Source organism: Dipteris shenzhenensis, chromosome 20, assembly GCF_047967505.1.
Source record: "Dipteris shenzhenensis isolate YYH24624 ecotype China chromosome 20, Dip_SZ_1.0, whole genome shotgun sequence".
Taxonomy (NCBI): Eukaryota; Viridiplantae; Streptophyta; class Polypodiopsida; order Gleicheniales; family Dipteridaceae; genus Dipteris; species Dipteris shenzhenensis.
In genome coordinates this window covers 49,948,185-49,968,175 of record NC_141615.1, presented here as the reverse complement: position 1 = coordinate 49,968,175, position 19,991 = coordinate 49,948,185, and the positions used below count along the sequence as shown (strand labels likewise).

Here is a 19,991-nt window from a genome sequence, read left to right as displayed (position 1 = left end):
TCCTCCCTCCATCCTTCCCTTCGGCCCCTTGCCCTCCGCCTCACTCACAATCACTCAGGTCAGCACCTTGCTCAGTAGCTCGCCCACCAGCACCAGCAGCAACACCAACAGCAGCAGCTTCAAGAAGCATGGCCCTGCTTGTCTCATCCGTGGTAACCTCTACCTTGCCTCCTGCACTCTTTGTTGGTCGCACTTCTCTCTCCGCGGCGAGCACGTCTTGCCTCCCCGCTTCTCTGGCCATAGCCCGGAGGATTGCCAAATGACCGTCGCTCTAGAGGGTGTCTTTGTGCAAACTGCCCATAAGCAGCTCGTCTGCATGCTGGGATGTGCGGTCCGCCCCCTGCCCAATGCTTCGCTGACTCACGAGCTCAAGATGTCGCCCACCTGCTCTGCCGGCTTTGGATGTAAGGAAACCATCGAATACAAACAAGCTCCTTCTGCAACCTTCACGGATTGTGAGATCTTTGTGCAGTTAGTGTATCCCACCAACCTGACAATACGTTCATTCTCCGTGAAAGGCCTCGTTTCCAGCTTGCGGAGATACAACGACCCGTTGTATTTCACTCCTTTCTCTATCTCTGGGCTCTACTCGTCGATGCCCTCGCGTTTCAGGTACTCCGAGGGGTATCCTGTCTGCACAGACGGAGATTCTAAGAGGTGGGAAGAGCAACCTCTGAATTGCAAAGAGGTCACGACAGTTCTGGAGGGCTTGCACTTGATCGTGGAATACGAAGATCCAGGATCGCTTCCTCTTAACGTCAGCAGGCTGGGGCCGTTCACAACTTCTCTTCCCAACATGACTATTGCGAAAACCGTGCAAATTCATCAATTCGGCTGCGAACGTTCGCCGAGATCTTTGAGGATTAGATTCTTCATTACAGCTGCCTTGGCAGCTCCTGAGGTCAACTTCTTACACACTGAATACTTACTGAAATCAGCTGATGAGCTTACAGTGTTTGCAGAAGGTGTAGCGAATCGAACTTCAGGCCAACTTTGCCTAGTTGCTTGTGCGTTGAGACCGTATCATTTGAGAAACGCTTCAGAAGAATACGATCACAATTGTGACATTAAGATTCGGCTCCAAATCAATCCTTACATAAGTATCACGCTCCGGTGGATTGTTGAAGGCAGATTGTACAGCTCCAACTCCGATCCTTACAGCCATTCTTTTTTCCCACCGTTGAAGCTGAACTCGCATTGGCCTTCCCGTAACCATGAGCAAGAGCAAAAAATTCATCGCCCAATCACCTACCTCTATACACGGATGGACGAGATTTACAACAGAGCAAGAACATTAAACCAACCGACTAGCTCTGTTGGACAATCAAATGTTTACAAATATCCCACAAGGAGCAGGCTGAGCTACAAAGAGTTGGCACACGAGCTAACCTTTGACATACAATTTGTCAAGAAGTCAAAGGAGTCTGTGCACTTGAAGTGCGAAGTAATAGCAGTAGAATCGTGTGTGCTCTTGAAATACCATTCACTAAGAGACTTATGTCATGCGTCCAAGGTTGGCATCCGATCAAGCTTGTTCAGGATGGGCGCTGAGATGTGGTTAGATGCCCATCACATAGCTGCAGAGGGTTTATACGACGGATCGTCTGGCATTATGCTCCTCGCAGGTTGCACAGCCCCAAATATTATTTTCCGGGGCGAAGTCTCGCTCGTGGATTTCTCCAACCAGCTGGATTGCTCTCTTCTGATCACAGTTCAAATCCCCCCCATAAATGCTGGACGGAACCAAAATAGAAAATGGCATGTGAATATTGCGAGTAACAGGTCCACCTCCGACAATCTTTTCTTCCAACCCCTCAATATTGAGGGCGAACTATCAAGAAGCACAGATCTGGACAGAAGGAACAAGCGACTTTATGCCAAGAGATTGGAACGGGGGCTGCATTTACTTGTTCTCAGCGGAATCGTATACTGTATCCTCAGTCAGCTAGTCATGCGGGAGAGGGTTCCTGATTCGCAAGATTTTGTGTCTTTGACTATGATTACTTGCCAAGGAACAGCCATGATCCTCCCTGTTCCAATGCACCTAATATCCCTTCTGCGAGAACGTGATGCTTTACCTCGAATGCTGCCCGAGGATGATACGACGGAGGTTCTGGACGCTTTGGTCAACATTATGAGAGCTGTAGCCTTTCTGGCACTGCTGAGGGTGTTTTACAATGTCTGCAGGGCAAGAAACAGCAGCAGGGTTCTTGGCAAAGCTGGAAAAGGGAAGAGGTTCTTGGCAATGGAATTCTCTGTCATGGAGGTGTGCATTCCATTATATGTGGGGATCCTGATTGGGTACCTCTCCCTGGGAGCGATTGACACCATGGGCTCCATGAGCTTGTGCTTTGACCGCCGTTTCTGGATTTTATATGTGACTAAGGCTACAAGGTGGTGGACGGACTTGAGAGTATACGGCGAGATTGTGCAGGAATGTTTTCTTCTTCCTCAGGTCATGCAGAATGTGGTCTGGAAGGCGAAGAAAAACACTTTGCATCCCAAATTCTATGGAGGAATAACAGCCTTGCAGCTTGCCATGCGTTGTTACCGCATCTCGCATTGGGAAGTCTTGAAGGACGATCTTTTGAACTCCTTCGCTTTAGAGTGCATCTTGGCATCTATTGCTTCGGTACTTGCAGCCATTGTGCACATTCAGCAGACCCTAGATCACGAAGATTAATACAAGTAGAGCACCCTTTGTATGAGGAAGAACGGACATGATCAAAGAGCGTGTACAAGCCAAAAGTGCAAATAGGCTCTTTCAGCAAGCGTTGAATTTTCAAGGTTAATACAACTTGGTTCGTTCCATGTTGACCAAAACAAGTGATGTTGGCATGGCATGCCACTTCTCGAGGTCATGTGTGGGTAAGATCTTCTACCGATTCCGATTCAGTCAAGAATGCCATTGTCTTGACATTGGTGACCCTTCACCACGACACCTAACTTAAAGTCTTCCTTGTTTCATTAATATCTTAGTAGCAATTTAACACCTCCTTCATGAGGCATCCAATCTCTACTATGTTTAGTATGTTGTCATTGTTTTCATTATGTACAAAGATAAAGAGAAACCATTGCGGTCTTGGTGATGCCGTTCTTTCATTTGATTGTGAACTTTATCATGTCGATTCCCTTATTCTCCATGAAGGGAGGGAACCGGGGTCAGGGGAGGGGGCGAGATTGCAAAGGGGAGGGGCAGTGCTTTTTTTTGGTGTCGTCTAGTTGTTCAGTTTGGCCATTTCTTGTATTGAATGAGCCTCTGATGCTATTGTAACCATATGAGCCTCTGATGCATTTCTTGTATTGAATGAGCCTCTGATGCTATTGTAACCATACAAATGATGCTTGATCAATATAAATCTTTGAATTATAAGGGCCTTACTCATTTGAGGTCTTTGAAAATTTTGATGACCATTAGACACATAAAGGTATGGCATTTAACCCCATCGATGCACAATGCTTTGCCAGTTATGCACTATCGATGGTCTAAAATGAAAAAAATGAAAAAATATTTTGGTAGTTATGCACCATCCATGGTCCAAATTGAAAAAATGTGCATGCCCCATTATACAATTGATTCTAGATGGATTATGTTGTCACCATATGCAAGTGAGCTTTAATGATTTGATATGTTTATACTGGATGTGAAATGGTTCAAACCTATTTGTGAAGGGGCTCAAGCGATTGTGAGAAAGGATTTGAATGAACTTTTCCCATTGAATCAACTAAACTTTGGGATGATTGTTCATATAGATATATTTGTGCTACCTCATCAATGTGAACAAGTACATTTTTATACTATTCTTATTTGATAGTTTGCGACTATTGATGCACCTAATAGGTTATTATCGGGTTATTTTTTGAACCAGATCACTTGGATGCAAAATTGTGGTATATGATTCAAGGCATACAAGGAAGAGGCTTGTCTTTGAAGATGTTGAGTTTGAGAAAGACATGCCAAATGTTACAATAGATGACATGGAGGCAAGCACTTCCAATGCTCCTCATCTACCTCTTGAGCCTATGGCTATGCAACCTTAGAAGATAATGAAAGCTCTTTAGATAATTACTCAGACCCTTGATCAAGTGGATCTAGTCTTTGATCTGGAGAACAGAATTCTTAGTTTATGATGAAGATGATGGTGCCAATTTGTTATTAGAGGATGGTGAAGAAGTCTAATATAATGATTCAAATACTCGATTATGTAAAACAAAATATGTTGTGCTATACTCATCTTTCAAGAGTTCATGCATTCATAGAATCTTTCAGGTTTAAATCTAGCTTCTACATGACTAAAGGTTTCACACACAATTTCCATGCAATCTCACATGAAATAGACTATGAAAAAAACAAAATTTATCTTGTCAAATTGAGGCATGAGAATATTTCCAAGGATGTAATAGAATTTATCATAGAAGAAGCACTATAAATGTCGACACTCTTTTAACACTTTATCAACGCCCATAAAATTTGTTAAAAAAGCATCAATACAAAGTATTAAAAAAGGCCTTGAATCTTAGTAGTGTGATAGATTATGCTGTCGATAATTCTTGGCCTCCTAGTGTGTCCACTAGGAGGATAACAACTCAATGTATAGGCTTAAGATGGTGGGGGAGAAGTTCACATCAATGGTGCTACTAACCTCATTTGATATCCTCTATATGGTGCGCTCTCTACCTATGACCTTTACATACAAAGACATGACTAACTATATAATGCCATGTGATATATCCAAAGTTGTGCCAAAGCTCAAACTTATGCAAAGAAGTAAGCTTGTGGTATAGAGTCAAACGCTTCTAGACGTTCATGAAGTAATAATACCAAAATATGCATTGTTGGTTACTAGCATACTTGTGCTCTCAGCATGCTTACTAATGTGTATTCAATAGTTGGCCATAAACCTTGTCTAGAGGGCAGTCATGATGACCACTTCCATCCTTTAAATCCCTTTCCTTATGAATGGGTACAATAATATTGAAGGTCTAAGGTGCTAGAAATGCCCTTGGTAGGATTGGAGCACATATTTCCTAAACATGGGTGATGATTTCTACTTGGAATCCCTCTTTATCATTGGATTCCCATTCTATAACTTCTTTATAACCTCTATTACTAGAGAGAGAGAGAGAGAGAGAGAGAGAGAGAGAGAGAGAGAGAGAGAGGTCAATGTCTCTCCCATGGTCTAGGTTTCGAGGGTGTTGGTCACGTACAATTGTGTCGTTGCTCGATGTACCATAGGTGTTCACATGTGTAGCATAGGTCCTTGGGTTGTATTCTGATGAGAGGTGTAGGCTAAAGCATGGAAAGCATGTTGCCCACGTACTTGTGCACGTGAGAAATAGGGCTAGATCACAAGATGGGTGGAGACTCTCACCTCCATGTGAGTTCAAGGGTTTATTAAGAAGCTAGTGTCAACCATTTCTTCAAACAAATACACATACCGCCCTTGAAGATATATGGTGCATTGAAAGAGGCCACTAGTTGTTTGAGCACTACTTTCGATTTGGGTTGCACAACTAAGCATGGGTAAATGGTTATCAATGGTGAGGGACATCTTTAGTATTAATGCTAAAGCTTCACTATATTTGATGCTCTCCTTGAGTGTTTTGTCATAACTACCTCGCATCTCAATGCATGTTTTTCCAAGTCCCTGATGAGTGTCTCTTGGCTTGTCCATTTGACCTTGGAGTTTCTATTGATTATTGGCCAATTGCAAGGAGCATCTTCCTTGTCTATATCATGCTAATTGGCATCCCACCGGGAGCAATGGGGTACCACATCAAATGTGGGATGAATTCAAAAGGAAGATGGAACTTGTAAATACTCTTGAAGGAGGTACTTTTCTTTGAGCAGTTTGGATCTATGCCAAATAGGTTGTGGCTCCAAGTTTTTGCTTATGTCCAAAGTGATTTGCACTCAATTTGCACTTGGTGAATGTGCATGGAAATCTCAGAGATATCCCATCCACCTCTTGACTGCATATTTGAGTATTGCTTTCAAAAATCACCTATGGGATTGCAAGCATGGGAATCACGGTCTGTATCCTTATTCAACTCATGTGTGGATGTTTGATTCAGATTATCCAATCCATGAAGCTCATTGATGGAATCATTAATGGCACCTTGTACATTGGAAACTCAATTGAGATCTGAGGAATATGTGGCCTTGGGGGAGAGGAAGAGGTAATAGGGGGCAAACATGAGGTGCAAGCAATTGTGAAGCAGAGAGGGGGGAACCATAGATGTTGATGGAAAGTGTGAGGAAGAGCAGGGAAAATGTATTTAGTCACCTTGATAGTCCTCCAAGGATGGGTTTTCAAGCGGTGGGAAAAAGTTAGGTGTTATTGGATCGTACGAGTTAGATTCTTGGATTAGGAGGTAGTCTTGAGAGGCATGGGCGAAGAGGCATGGCAAGGAATATGGGTTAGCATGGATTTTAGGAATGGAACAAAGGATGTTAATGGAGTTAGGGAGGGCTGTGAGAAGGTCCAAAAAGAGAGTGGCAAGATAGGGAAGCCTTTAGATTGAAGGTAGACCACATATTCCTTAGGTAGATCTTTGTTGATTTTGGGAGGCATTGTTAGCTTCAATGTAGGAGTTTCCTTGGAATTATATCCCATGAAAATTGATGGGGATTGTTGCAGTAATGGAAGGATTTCGGGCTACTACTTGAAGAGGATGACTTCCCATCAAGCACTCATATAAAAGTATCTCATCAAGCTTGAACATTGTATGAGGTTTGCAAGCATTGAGAGACAGAACACATTTCTCTCATCCTCATCCATCTTTTGGCATAGATCTCAGATAGTCTTTGTGCTCAATGGCGTGGTCCAATCAAGACTAGATCCTACATGTAGCATCTTGAGTTGCAAGTATTTCCACTGAATCCATACCCCTCCTTCGAGATGATCCTCTTGTTGGAGGAATGTGCCATCAAGATCTCGATATAATGTAGTGATGCCCCGTAGCAATAGATCTTGTGCTAACTCCTCTGCATCATCACCAGCTTGAGTCGAGATTTGAATTTCCAACTTGGAAATTATTGCCTTTTGATTTTTCAACTCTATGCATTTTTCTTTATACGTACTCAATGCTGAGGCGTAGGCAACCTTTAGACTATTGAATTGTTGAGCTACTTTTGGCTGTCTTGGCAATTGATCATTAAGCATGTAGAGTTGGGTTATCTGTTGTTCTTAAGCATCTAGTTCTACTTTGGCATGCACAATTGTCTCCCTTGATGCTATGCATTTCTTCTCTAGTGCTTGAATTTGATATTTACCTTCTTTGAGGCTTTTTTGCAACTCATTGTTTATATCTATTGTGGCATGGATTTGATCCTCTTTAAACCGGAGGCTTTCTTTTAGGTGCACTAGTTCTTTTTTCAAATCATCACAAGAGACTTGCATTTGGAAAGGGGATAGCTCAACCTCTTCCTTTCTACTCAAGGCATCAGATAGCTATAGGTGTTTTTCTTAGAGAAAAATTGTAGCTTATAAGGAATCCTTCCTAGTTTCTGCTATCTAGAGCATTTTGTACAATGAGTTTTTGTTGCAAATTTGATCTCCCATGATTTCATTTGACTTATCAATTTGAGTCTTGGCACTCTACAACTTTGTTTGGAGTGATGGTATCATCAATCTTTCCATTTCTTGTTGCTACTCATATGATGCCATGCTAACAAATAATTTTGACCATTGTTGCAATTGTTGACTATGATGATGTATGATCTTGAGTCATTATGTGGTATGGATCCATCTTGGATTTCTTCCCTCGATTCAATGTATTGCAGTAGCAATTTCAAATTGAGTTGCAGAATTCTTTGGAAGAGATCCACATCGTCATTCTTTGGAATCTCCTCAGATTGGTATCCATACATGTCATCTACATTGAGAGTCAATGGGGACTCTAGTTCACATTCTGGAGATAATTTCAATGCTTCAAAGTCTTCTATTTCTTGTGTTGAGAGGGGTCTGAGAGGCTTTCTCTTGCTATATTGCAAACTCAATTATAATGGCCAATAGATGGGCAATGTAGCTTTTGCCACTATCGGTAGTGGATATGTAATTTGTTAGTAGCAAGGATATGTGTTGAGCCCAATCTTGTAGTTTTTCCCTACCAAGGCGTGTAAGAGTTTTTACTGACATGTAATTTTTTCTCTCCTATACGATTAAAAATGTTAGCTAGGAACTTGGCTACCTTGGGTCTAGAATCATATCATTTCTTTGCGACTTTGTGTTAGGTGGGAACCAGTCCTAAATCTTAAAGAATCTTGCATTCATGTTTCATTGGATATTCTTATTATGCCTCTAGCAATCAGAAAGCTTCCTACTGCATTATGGATCTGCTGAGGTAGATTTGTAAAGGCTTTTCCTTATACGTTAGTGTGCCATACTTAACCTTCTCCAACTCTTTCCTTTTATTTGATGTTATGAATTGAATGATATATTATGTCATAGCACGTGTTGGTAAGAAGTATTATAGATTCTCAAAAGATTCCCTAGAACCCTTGATTGCAAGAAGCTACATGCATAGGCTGACATGGTGAACGTTGAGACTTGTGGCCATACAAGATGTATTCTACCTTCTGTTGTTAGCTTTTTGGTGGCTTGGGCATCAAGTTGTTCTATGCATGCATCCCGCATAGTCGATGGCTCTACCTCTAGTTCTCCTGACTCTTGGGTCTCCAAGTTCTGTGGCATATCTCCTTGGCATGTTACATCTATTTGCTCATCACTACATTCTCTAGAACCACCAGCCATTTTGGTGGCTTGGGCATCAAGTTGTTCTATGCATGCATCCTGCATAGTCGATGGCTCTACCTCTAGTTCTCCTGACTCTTGGGTCTCCAAGTTCTGTGGCATATCTCCTTGGCATGTTACATCTATTTTCTCATCACTACATTCTCTAGAACCACTAGCCATGGTCACTTTGGTGTTGACCTCTGGGTTGGCGATTTTAAATTGTGGCCTTCTTTACGTTGGTGATTTGGAGAGGGCTGTCGAGGTTGAGGGTGTCACTTTGTCGATGGAATTATAGGCCTTTTCCCCATATTATTGAGTTGCATGGATGTTAGTTTTGTTAAGAAGCTAAGAGAGAAAAGGAGCTCATGGGTGGCTATTTTTTGGATCTTAATAGATCTCCTTGCAACTCATGTTGTGATTTTGGAAGTGTGCAGATGGAAGGGATGAGTGGAAGCTAGTTAGATGATGCGCCAACACCCGAGAGTGCAGAGTGGCTTATGGAGAGATTGTATTGTCATTGTACTCATTGCAAGCAAGAAGTACAACATCAATGTCGTATTATCATGCGCCACTTACGTATGTATGGGGAGGAGCCACTACCAGTACCCACCGTTGGTGTTGCACGTGGTCATGGATCATCAGTAAGTCAATGCTATTTGAGTTCGTAATTAATATTGGATACCATTATGACACGAAACCTTGAGACAAGATCTTATATTTACACGAAATCTTAAGACAGGATGAGGAGGGTGGCGAGGGTGCGCATATACCTTCACACTTTGAGCAAGACTATAGTCTCTCGGATGTGCTAGATGATGAGACGAGGGTATGGTGAACATGATGGATTCTATTTTTAGGGGCACTACATCACATGTACACGTCATGTCAGAGTCTGAGATCAATATGCGAGAGTTGCAATCAACACAGTTATATGGGGGTGTTAGGATGTCTAAACTATAGGCTTGTCTCTCAATCTTGAATCTACAAGCAAAGTATGGGTGGTCGGATACAAGTGTCTCAGCCTTAATGAGGTTAGCTCCTGCATTGATTTGACTCATTATTTGGATATTGTTTGTTTTGAGAATCATCATTATTTGAAGCCTATGTATGTTTGAATTGTGACTCTCTTTTATCATTCTCTAGTGACATGACTTCTTTGTTGCTCTGAAAGAAGGAAAAAGAGAAAGAAAAGGGGAAAAGAGAAAGAAAAGGGAAAAAGAGAGGTGAGAATCATCATGTATGTTTGAGAATCATCATTATTCGAAGCCTATATATGTTTGAATTGTGATAGGTTGCTCCAAAAGATGTTGCCTGCACCAAATACCATGCTTGCATCAAGAGATGAAGCGAAAGAAAGATGCTAACAACGGTGGGTATGGATTATGATACCATCCATGCTTGCCATAATGACTATATTCTCTTTCATTGTGAGCATGGAGATTTGGCTAGTTGTCCGAAGTGTGGGGAAAAAGGTCTTGAGACACTTTCCCATCATTGCAAGAATATGGCACATGTTTCGATGCAAATCCATAGTGGATTTGATGACTTGGCATGCATCTCATCAGTCCATTGATGACACATTGAGGATTCTCGCAAATTGTGTAGCTTGGAAGCACATAGACACGGACTTTGCGAGGGAGCCATGCAACTTGCATCTTGGGCTCACCATGGACGGCATGAATCCTTTCAGCTTATGCTTGACATCTTGGTCAACATGGCCCATAGTCTTGGTGAATTACAATATCCCACCATAGCTAACAATCAAGAAGGGACACCTCATGCTTGCACTACTTATGCCAAGGAAGTACAAAGCCAAAAATATGGACGTGTACATGGCACCTTTGATAGAGGAGTTACAGATTTTATGGAGAGGAGTGTTGAATTATCTGTAGACTGATTATGAATATATCTTACATGGGCATGTGAAATAGGTGGATATCTCAAAAAGAGATCTCCATATTGAGCATTGAGAAGGCTAGGGTGGAATCCATCGAAGCCGTATGCTTGCTTGAGAAGCACTTTCCCTCGAGCATTATGACAACTCAAGTGCACTTGCTTGTGCACATAGTTAATGAGGTGGCCATTGCAGGTACCATTCATATTCGGTGGATGTTTTTTCTCGAGCGGTTTATCAAAACTTTGAAGGGATTTGTAAGACAAAGAGCAAGACCAGAAGCAAGCATGGTAGAGGGATGGCTTGTACAAGAGCCATTAGTATATATCACGAAGTTTCTTGCATCCACGGATGTCAATATGCCACAAGCTTGGCATAACAAGGAGGATGATCACATCGTTGGTGAGGTTCCCCAAGGAAAAGGGATTGAAAGAAAGATGAGCGAAGAGCAAATGGAGAAATTCAATAAGTTTTGTATCCTCAATAGCAAGGAGATGCAAAAGTGGATTGAGAGATATGAAGCAGCCAAAGTAGAAAGAATAAATGCAAAAGCGAGATTCAGAGTAATGTACAGGCGACTGCAACCATATCCATGAGATCTTGCCCTTCTCCCCACTCACATGGCTACAACTGGCTCTACGTAAAGCCAAGCATGATGGAGAGACAATAAACGAGCACGAGCGAGAGTTATCATCGAGATGTATGATGCATGTAAGTTTCTTACGTCTTGATGTAATTAAGTAACTATTTGTGGCAATATATGCTATAAAATAGATGCATCTTCATTGTTTTAATGATGCTCTTTTGCAGTACAAAAAGTATAGTGCATTATGGTCATATGGATGACATTTTTGCGTGGAATGCATCGATTCAAAGAGAGTCACATATGATTGTGGAGTCATGGCTAACTTCACACAAGATAGCTGAGAAAGTGCTTCGGATACCAATCTTCTCTCCTCACAGTTGGATTATTGTGGAACCATACGCGAGATCTATGAAATTGATTTCAAACAATTTAGTATTTTCATTCTCACGATATTGAGGAAGAAGATGACGATCATCAAGAATCACCACACTTTATTGAAGAAGATAATCAAGTCTTAAGTGAACGTACGATGCTAGAGTACGATGATGATATAGGCGATCAACTTGGTATAGAGTTAGAGATAGACTTGTTTGGCACATTAGACTTGGCTTAAGATGAAGCCGTTGATGCAAATGCTCTTCATTCATTTTTTTCATCTCAAACTTGGACATGAATATATGAGCTTCAAAGGCTTAATGTACATGCTCTTATACTTTTATTCTCTCAAAGGATCAAACATGTATGAAAATTAAAAAAAAATTGTCATTGGGAAAAACTATCTTTTAAAGTTGATATGGGAAAAAACACTCTCTGTAAAACATACTATAGGAAATTGTCTCAGTGTCAGTATATAGCGACCATTCACAAGTTTAATAAGTGTCACTATATAGCGACCATTTACAAGTCTAATAAGTGTCTCTATATAGCGACACTCTTTAAACATCGCTATATAGCGACACTTGCCTAAAGTCACTATATAGCGACACTTAACAAATCCCGCTTTGGTTACCAATGATTAGTGCCCCACGCACGCTAAACGTCGATTCTTAAGCATCAAAATAGGGCCTATGTGTAATAGTGATTTTTCAAATGGTTGCTGAGCACATGGATTTGTTGTTAGGGGGTTGAAATCCTTGTGCTGGGGTTTGATTGTTCTTTGGCATACATCACATCGTTTGACATAGTCATAAGCATTTGCCCAAAGGATTGGCTAGCAATATCTTACTAAGAGGGGACTAAGAGGATTTTTCTTACTATAGCCCTACAAAGTGTCCTCCTATTATGCCTTCATGAACTTCTCTTATGATTGGTGTGATTTCATATAGTATAACACATCTTCTGAGAATCTGATCATTGCCCATCTTGTATAGCTAATCTACAATTAGTTGGGAGGGGGTAGCTTTTAGAATTAATTTCATTGCCTCCACTCACCTTAGTTCAAGGGGTGGTCTTCCTGTCATTAAATATTAAATGATGCATGCACACCATTCGGGTACAGCATCAATTTGAAACAAAGTAGCATCTTGCAGGTCATCTTCTATTCCTTATCTTGACATATTATCTGCACTGTACAGTTGAGCTCCTTTCCTTACCATTATCTTGAAGCTAAATTCTTGGAGTAGTAGAAGCCATCTGGTTATCCAACTGATGGTACATGGTCGATTCACAAGATATAATAGGCTTGATGATCCATGTAAGATACAAAGTGAATGGCGAATAAATAATGTCAAAATTTCATCCACTGTAGACCATTTCTAGGGCTTCTCCTTTAATGGTAGTGTAATTGACCTTTGCATCATTTAAGTGCATGCTTCCAAAGTAGATTGGGTAGTCTTTGTTGTACACTCATTGTACATGAAAGGTTGACAAAGTACACTCCCTAATGCATATTTCGAACCAACTATATGCACATGGAACTCAATTTTCCAATTCAGAACCATCAGTATGGGATCTGTGATCAATCTTCACGTGAGGTTTTTGAATGCTTGTTTGCATTCTTCTATCCAGATGAAATTCACCAGTAGCATATAAAGGGGTATTACGATCATTACATACCTAAGTATGAACCTTCTATAGTATGCGGCATGTCCCATGAATACTTAGATACCCTTAGCATTTTGTGGGGGGAATCTCAATGATGATTTTGATTTTTTCCATGTCGGTATAGCAATCCCATGTCGAGAGACCAAGAATTGACATTTGATAGGGTTCAAGGAGATTCCACACTCTCTAGTATGTTTCTTCAATATAGCTTTGAGGCATTTCAAGTGATCCTTTTTTCCTAAGTGTATGCACGAGTCATCACGAAAGACTTGTAGGAACCTATTGAGTAATTCTTTGAAGGTGGTGTACATGACCTTTGAAAAGTGGATGGGGCATTGTATAAGCCAAATGCCATGACTCTATATGAAAAAATTCCCCATGTTGCGGCAAACGTTGTCTTTGCCTGATCTTGAGGTGAAATTTATACTTGGTTGTACCCACTAAACCCATCCAAGAAGCTGTATACTTCTGACCCTGCTACCCATTCCAAAACTATCTGTATCAATGGTAAGGGGTTCCACATACCTTAGGCTTGGATCCTTTCCCTAATTGGTATGGTATGTATTACAACTTCAAGGGAGATCCCTTTCATTCCTTTATAGGACCAAGCCATGCAATCCATGTATTCCATCAGCATCACTTTTAGTTCTTTTTCTTACTCAGTTGGTGATGATGTACCTCTGGTTGATGTGATCATTGATGAAGTTATGAGTCTCTATGTTTGACAGTCAGTTTTCATGACAGTTTGAACCCCCTGTTAGTGTTTTGCTCATAACTTTCTACTCGTTAGTTCAATTTTAATGAAATTTATATCAAATTTAAAGTTCTCTTGAAGGTGCATGTCTTTGTGTTATCAGACCTTGAATCAAATACTACACCAAAAAGTTATGAGTCTCTATGTATGACTATTTATTTCTATGGCAGTTTTACCCCCTTTTAGTAAACTATCCATATCTCTTCAACTAGTTATCTGTTTTCAACGAAATTTATATCAATACGAAGCTCACTTCAAGGCACATCCTTGTATGTACTTTAATTTTTTAAATTAGTTTTTTGGTGAAAGTTATAGACCTCTATGTTTTCTAGCAGTTTGTAGAATGATTTTGAGCCATTTCTAAAGGCTTATGTGAAGGAGGTGCCATGTTTCCCCGAAATTTACCAATCCAGCCAAATCAGCCCCTTCAAGCCCCTAGATATATATCAGTTCATGTCATATTGAGCCAAAAGATCTTCTTCCAACAATGCATTGCTCTTCTCTTTGGCACCAATCGGCTTGGTGAGATAATGGCCTCCGTAGATCCTTTTCTTCTCCCGATGCTAGACTACAACGTCACTTGGGATGTTACCATATTCATTCTCCTCTAAGGGAAGCAAGGAGAAAGATATGTTGTGGTTTTCTTTGCATGAAAATATTTTCTTCATCTCTCTTTGCAAGTGATAAGAGCCTCTATTATTAAGATTGGGAAGAGCAGGTTGCTAAGAGGTGTGTGAAGTTTCATTACCCCCAACTTCATGTCACAGTATGCCTTGTTGGAAGGAGTTGTTCAAGCACAAAAGTTTCATTACCCCCAACTTCATGTCACAGTATGCCTTGTTGGAAGGAGTTGTTCAAGCACAAAGCCAACCGGAAGGAGTTGAGAAGGTAGTGATACAAGGAGGATAAGAAGAGCAGTAGCCCAAGAGCTAAAGAAGCCAAGAGGAACCCTCTCTATCCCTTGACCCCTGTATCCATAAGAGATGAATATGATGTATCTAATCAAGTTCAACGCTCATTATCATTGAGCAACATGCCATAAAAGCAAGTAGTATGCAGTCCATACCTATGTTAGGAGGTTGATTCAATTATCATTTTTAATGACCTAAAGATGGATTTTTCTAAGGTGGGATCAAGTATTTTAAGAAAAATGTATGTACATCATTCCTACCATATCATATGTCATTTTAAAGATGATTTGATTATGATTAAGCTTATGTCAACTTGCTAGAAACCACACTGCAGCATACCACTTGGTAGTTTTTAGAAGTTTCAAAAGTGTTTCAAATGGACTGATTTGAATGATGTCAGATGGCTAATATTTAGTCCTATACTCACCTAAAATAGATTTTGATTTTGGGTATCACTAACCAACTCATTGAAGGGTGTTTTTCTAGCAAAAAAGGTGATTTTTTGTAGTCCACAATTGACAATGCATGGCAAATTGACTATCAAATTGAGGGTCGGGTAAACAAAGAAAAGAATTCAAATGAAAATAAATATGAGGACCAAATCTTTGAAGATTCAAAAATGCAAATAAGTTCAGTTCAATCATTGGGTAAAGAAAATGGTAAGGACAATGTTCTGGAAGAAACACTCATTGAGGTGGTTTCCCAAACAGAAATTTTAGATTTGAAGGATGATATATCTAAAATGTTTTAGAATTCTTTTATTGATTTTAAAGATGAATATTTTGATGCAAATGATGATATTATGCAATCAAAAATTGGTTTATAGTCAGATCCTAGTTTTGGCAAAGATCTAATTATTTGGGAGGACTTGAGTGTACAAGTACAAATTCAAAAATCAAAAACAAATACAAGAAATGAAATTGCTAATGTTTATGCAAGGCAAAGGATGAAGGATGAGGGTAAATGGAAGAGCTTAACCTCGAGCGAGAAGAGCCCAAAAAGGAGTCAAAAGAACCTGGAGGAGTCCCCTAATCACGTGTTAGACTACTTCATACCAAAAGTATTCCGACACTTGGCAAATGATCAAGGTCAAAAAATAGAGTAAATGAAAGCTTGGGGAAAGGAAAATAGCAAATAGAAATTTAACAAACAGTTTTGACATGTTTAAAGTAGTCTAATGAAGGTCAAAAACAATCTGAAAGTTGGATTTTTAGTTTAATAGGTATAAATGATGCAAAAACAATAATTTTTATGTTATTTTATTTTGCAAATGATCAGACAATTTGCATAACATGGACAAACAATTGGTGACAGTCCGACTAGTTGCAAATGGTCAGACAATTGGCATAACATGGACAAACAATTGATGAGATAATCCGGTAATTGGAATCATTTTAATTCATAATTTAGTATTCCAGTGGCTCAATCAAGGTTAAATGCAGATTATGCAGAGAAAACTGATGGATTTCTTTGGGGACTCTACACTAGCATATGTTGTGGATGTTGGAGCTTCATTGACCTATTGCTTTTGCTTGATTGGAGTGATGTGCCCATGATTCCGTGCCAATGGAATGTAAACATGGTGATTCATGCATCCATGGTTCTAGTTATTTATTTTTTATGAACCAGCATGAATGAGATTATATTTCAAGGGTGAGACTTGGTGTGATTCAACTGCTCAGCCAAATCGGCCTCTTGACGCCCTAAACCATCTTATCAGTTTGGAACATCCTTAGGTTGTGTATATGTAGGCTCCTTAGGATGTTCCTGTGTGGGTATGTTCTCTCCCTTTGTGCTCATATCAATCCTAAAATTAATGCTAGGATTTAGACTAAAAAATGTCTAATAGATCCTTGTACAATTTGTGACATGAGTACTCATAACACAAACCATAGCTTGCTACAAAATTAAAAACACTACAAAACTCATATGCTGGTGGATGGTTGTTTGGGTTTGTGTTCTTTCCTTGGAGTGCAAGTCATTGTAGTTGTGCAATCAAAGCTTGTGCACAACCAAGATAAGTCAATGGTACACAAATGTCTATAATCTTAAGAATGTGGTGGGACATCGCATACACATCTTGTGTAGTACAGAAAGGTGGGGGATTACTCCAAAGTCACTTCGAAGCTACATGGCAAAGTCTTTGACGGAAAGTCATAACAATCATGGAACTGTTACTCTTCAATGATGCTAGATAATACTTGTTGGTTCTCATCGATGTCATCATTCTCGAATCACAAATGCCCAGATACACTTCTTTGAATGACTCAAAGAAATGTAGCATAATGTTTTGCACATGTAAATCATTATGTAGGACATTATGTTGGTGCATGTAATGAATAGTGCATACAAGTGCACTTAGAAGATAAAAAACAAGGATGCTTTTATCGAAGCTATGCTTATATATTAATCTAAAATCTTGGGAAAATGTTTTAAGCTAATTTTTTTAGTTTCACAATATTGGTAGAATGTAGTACTTTTTAATATATTTTCTTTTGATTTTTGAAGGAAAAAATATAAATCTTGGTCAAACTTTAAATCTTTTTGCATAATAGTTTCAAATACTGGTGAATGTTTCAAGCTTTTTTTTTTAAATAAGGACATACAAACTTTTGACGCCAATATAAAAGTTTAGCTTCTTAACGAAACTAACTTGAAAAAATCATCCATGATCAAAAACATGCTAACAAACATGTGGAGCTCTAACAAGCATTTTTACGTCATCTCTATGCCCCATCAGAGAGGGTGATTTTTGAGATAGGTCATCCATCTATCCAAATGATTCCCATTCCAAAATAGGAATATTATTAATGGATTACCATCACATAGACCTATAGCTCAAATGATTACCGAGTGTATGACGTCCCCAAGAATATGCCTTTTGCCAATGCTTTTGCCTACAAATCCTCAGGTGTCTTGGAGTGTTTCAACACCTTGAAGGCATAAATTTTATGAGGATCAAATGAGCTGATGCAAATGTTTCACATGCTAACATTTCTAGATGTGTAGGTGCCCATAGCTGCCCATTGGTGTTAATCAAACACCTCATCATTGGAGAAGTGCGAGTGTTGGTCGTTGTGGCATTCTTGCTTCAATGGGTTCATGTGTTCTAGTGGCATTGCTACTGGTGAAGGTGAGGCAGCTAAGGGTGCATGTGTGGGTGAGTGCAAAGGAGAGGTAAACCTATCCAGATCATGTAGAATAGGATGTGCAAAAGGTGCAAAATCAAGATGTGACTATGGTGGGAGATGTGCAAAAAATTAAGGAATGTAAGTTGGGTGTGGATATGGTGATAGAGGATTTGGGGGACCATGTGCAACAAAGAAAGGTGGAACTATAGATTGTGGAGCATGAAGAACTTCAAGGAAATAATGACATGAAAAGGTGGATTATGGTGGATGTAATGGTGCTTATGGGTGGCATGGCTATAGTATCGCTTGTGGGTGTGGCTATAGGGGATGCAGTGGTTGTGGCTATGGATATGGGGGATGAAATAGTACTTGGGGATGCAATGGTACTTGGGGGCATGGATGCATTGTTGGAATGAAGGTTGAGGTAGATCCCTTGCCTGTGTGGCCTTTGGGCTTTTTTCTTTCTGAGAAGAAATTAGTTTTTGTCGTGCTACTTCCTTCTGCCAAATCCTTGTTATCACTAGTATCGATTAGATTGCAATAGGATTGCAACACTTGGCATTGCCACACTGTGACTTTCTATGCCAATGATTCCAAGGGGCACATCTAGCTTTACTTCATGGGGCTTTGAGGGTTTGCTCTGAGTGGGAAGTCCATGTAGGCAAACCCAACTCCACAATCTCTACACACAAGTTGGAAAGTACTTGGGCTACCTTCGAGTGGACACTCAACAATCCAATGGTTTTCTCCACATCCAAAACACAGAGTGCTCAACCCTGAAGTTGCACAACCATGACTTCGTGTTCTAGCATCATCTTCTTGTCGCATGCTCATAATAAGGCTAGATCAATAACCACTTTTGATGATGATGATGGACCCCCTTTTTTTTTTTTTTGCTAAATCACTTCTTCTTTTTTGTTCCTCTACTACCTTAAGCTCCCTTAAGTGTAAACTAGTAATCATGCATTCATGCCCTAGCAGCGACCTTGACCTCTTTGCCCATCCTTTTCCATCTACCCTAGTAGACTTTCTCCTTAAATTATCTTCTTAGATCTTCAAGGCTTAACCATGACTGGGTCTTATCTTGTTAAGCATCTCAACAATTCCTCTAAAGTCATACAAAGAAAATAAGATCATGAGTAAGGAGAGCATCTCAAGTTCTATTTGTAGGGATGCAACTTCGAGCAAGAAGAATGTGCAAAGGCCAATGAATACTCAAAAGACGTGCATAGGAAAAACATCTATCTAAGAAGGGAACCCATAATTCATGTTAGAGTCATTGTCTCTGGCATTACAAAAGGAAGAGATTTTGATTTCAAATCACTGTGTTGTTTTGAGTATGGAGAGCAAGTTTTAGCATTGGCTCCTCTAAATCTAGATACTTGCTTACCAAAAATAATGATTTGACCTATACACGTGAGGAATTTAGGCATATGAGATCCAAGGGAAAGGTTTTTAGCATGTAAGAACTTACAGTTCATTGATATTATTGTGTTTGGATTGGATAAAACATGGATGCAATATGTATCTGCACCAACCAAGATTAATACTTCTTGAAATATTTAAAATTCATAGTTGTAGGAGGAGCATATCAATAAGAATTAGCTCTACGTATTCTAACATTTTGGTTTGGGATTTTGGACTCTGATCAATTATTTTGATTTTCTATGGTTGAGTTACAACAATTTGGTTGAAGCTTCAAGTAGATAGTAGATCAAGATTGCAAGATGCCAGTATTGCATTTGTAGAGTCTCTTGGAGATCGCCAAAAGAAGAAAAGGTGTCCCGAATGTAGAATGAAGAAGATTCATTCCAATTTACAAAATTGGGATGCACATGATGATGAGAAGTGAGATGAGAAAGACCAAAGCACCCAACATTAGATTTCAAGCTTTGCACAACATGAGCTTGATTTGCTTTTAGCTAACTCTATCC

The 19,991-nt window shown here is 39.8% G+C and overlaps 1 protein-coding gene across 1 annotated transcript; it reads left to right on the top strand.

Moving 5' to 3' along the window:
• Nucleotides 1-259: 259 nt before the first annotated feature.
• On the top strand, nt 260-2,683 carry LOC147889794 (uncharacterized). The gene has a single exon (XM_087391313.1). It carries the CDS (start codon nt 260-262, stop codon nt 2,681-2,683), a length of 2,424 nt encoding a protein of 807 aa, XP_087247439.1.
• Nucleotides 2,684-19,991: the final 17,308 nt, after the last annotated feature.

Bases quoted from the DNA above. Each gene is read 5' to 3' on its own strand.
- LOC147889794 (XM_087391313.1), top strand. From the start codon at position 260: ATGACCGTCGCTCTAGAGGGTGTCTTTGTGCAAACTGCCCATAAGCAG.